General features: G+C 68.2%; 2 protein-coding genes across 2 annotated transcripts in view; one reads left to right on the forward strand and one right to left on the reverse strand.

The window, feature by feature from the left end:
• The window catches only part of BOP1 (BOP1 ribosomal biogenesis factor), a 19,435-nt gene extending 18,533 nt beyond the window's left edge, over nucleotides 1-902 (forward strand). The window contains exons 15-18 of the mRNA XM_007464604.1: nucleotides 39-327; nucleotides 401-485; nucleotides 560-667; nucleotides 749-902. Of these exons, the coding sequence (XP_007464666.1) occupies nucleotides 39-327; nucleotides 401-485; nucleotides 560-667; nucleotides 749-902 (636 nt within the window). The remainder of the gene's footprint in view (nucleotides 1-38; nucleotides 328-400; nucleotides 486-559; nucleotides 668-748) is intronic.
• A 344-nt stretch (nucleotides 903-1,246) lies between these two features.
• Nucleotides 1,247-2,051, reverse strand: part of MROH1 (maestro heat like repeat family member 1) — a 54,230-nt gene continuing 53,425 nt past the window's right edge. The window contains exons 40-42 of the mRNA XM_007464605.1: nucleotides 1,919-2,021; nucleotides 1,779-1,844; nucleotides 1,247-1,332 (exon numbers count right to left, since the gene is read on the reverse strand). Coding sequence (XP_007464667.1) covers nucleotides 1,247-1,332; nucleotides 1,779-1,844; nucleotides 1,919-2,021 — 255 coding nt within the window. The remainder of the gene's footprint in view (nucleotides 1,333-1,778; nucleotides 1,845-1,918; nucleotides 2,022-2,051) is intronic.

The following is a 2,051-nucleotide window of genomic DNA, read 5'->3' on the forward strand; positions in this document are numbered from 1 at the left end:
GGGGGAGGGCGCGGCTGAGCCCACCTCCCTTCCTGCAGCCAGTGACGCAGGCGACGTGGCACGGTCGTGGGGACTACATGGCTGTGGTGCTGGCCACCCCGGGCCGCAGCCAGGTGCTGATCCACCAGTTGAGCCGACGCCGCAGCCAGAGCCCTTTCCGCCGCAGCCACGGCCAGGTGCAGTGCGTGGCCTTCCACCCCGTGCGGCCCTTTCTGCTCGTGGCTTCCCAGCGCAGTGTCCGCCTCTACCACCTGCTGCGCCAGGAGCTCACCAAGAAGCTGACGCCCAACTGCAAGTGGGTGTCCAGCCTGGCAGTGCACCCGGCAGGTGAGGGGGCGCCCTGGTTGGTGGGGGGCAGGTGAGGGGGCCACCGGGTCCCTACCACCGCATCTTCCCCCAGGCGACAACGTCATCTGTGGCAGCTATGACAGCAAGCTGGTGTGGTTTGATCTGGACCTGTCCACCAGGCCGTACAGGGTGCTGAGGTGAGGTGCTGGCGGGTGGCAGGCTGCTCCCTACTCACCCCCCCCACCCCCCTCAACCTGGTCCCCCCACTCAGGCACCACAAGAAGGCCCTCCGGGCCGTGGCCTTCCACCCCCGGTACCCGCTCTTTGCATCTGGCTCTGACGACGGCAGTGTCATCGTCTGCCACGGGATGGTGTACAAGTGAGTGCCAGTGCCCGCCCGCCTGCCCGCACCCCATGGGGGCTGTGCTGCCCACGTCCTGAGCCTCTCCCTTCCCCACAGCGACTTGCTGCAGAACCCGCTGCTGGTGCCCGTGAAGGTGCTCAAGGGGCACAGCCTGGCCAAAGACCTGGGGGTGCTGGACGTGGCCTTCCACCCCACCCAGCCGTGGGTCTTCTCCGCCGGGGCTGACGGCACCCTCCGCCTCTTCACCTAGGTGGCCCTGCTTCCCGGGCGGGGCAGGTGGGGCTGGGCTGTGTGTGTGCTCAGGACACTCAATAGAGGCTTTTCTCCTGCTGGGCTGGCGTGACCTTCTCTGAGTCAGGATGCCTAACGGGGGAGGGGACCTGCTGACCTGCCCGGAAGGAGAGACACCTGCTGAGCAGCAAATGGCTTTATTGGGAAGCAGGGGGGGCCCGCCCTCGTGGCCCCAGCCCTCCCTTGCTGTGTGGGCCCGGGGGCTCCCCTCGGGCAGGGGGCTCCTTAGGGTCCCATCTCGGAGGTTCGGTTCGGGTTGGCAAGGCCGGTACCGCGTGTACCGGCAGCGCTGCCGCGGGAGCCTCAGGCGAACTTCACCAGGCGGCCCAGAGCCTCCGCGGCTTTCACGCGCACCGCGGGGGCCGGGTCCTTGAGCAGGAGCTGGAGCGCTGGGGGACAGGGAGCCGCTGCTGGGGGCTCCTCTGCGGCCCTCTGAGAACTGAACGTCTGATCCCGCGGTCCCGCCCACACCCCGCTAGCAGCTGCGGCTAAGGCTGAGCCCCCCTTTCTTGGCGCGCTGAGCCTGGGGGCCAGGACCCCGAGGCTCACACCCCACCCTGTGCGTGGGGGCCGCCCGCCCACCGCCCTCCTAAAACAGGCCTCTGCCGGGAGGGCTCAGGAGCCAACGGAAAGATAGTTTTTCCTTTTTTAGTGTTTTTTAAGCTCTTTTGGAACAGTTAAGAAGTTTCCGTGAATTACTAGAGACGATGAGGTCACCAGTGACAGGGAAAAAATCCTTGAAATCCAGGAAAATCACTTAGTCCCCCCTGGTGCCCACAGGGTCAGCGCGGCCCAGCGCGCCGTGGGGGGGGCGGGGCCCAGGGCTGGGGCTCACCGGCCAGGAGCTGTTCCAGGTCCACCTGCGGCCGGCGCTCAGCCTCCACGTGCAGCGCCAGGAACCCTGCGGGGCGGGGGCGGGGCCGGGGTCAGGGCCCGCGCCGTGGGGAGCGGGAGGGGGGCCCAGGGCGGCCTCACCTGTGAGCATGGGGGCCGCGGCGCGAATGTCCTCCCAGCTGCTCCTGTAGTAGAACAGGCTGGTGCTCAGCAGGCGGCCCAGCAGGTCGGGGAAGTGGCGCATCTGCAGGAGGCCCTCGGTCAGGCCCCGCCC

The sequence above is a fragment of the Lipotes vexillifer genome, unplaced genomic scaffold, assembly GCF_000442215.2.
Source record: "Lipotes vexillifer unplaced genomic scaffold, Lipotes_vexillifer_v1.1 scaffold394, whole genome shotgun sequence".
Lineage (NCBI taxonomy): Eukaryota > Metazoa > Chordata > Mammalia > Artiodactyla > Lipotidae > Lipotes > Lipotes vexillifer.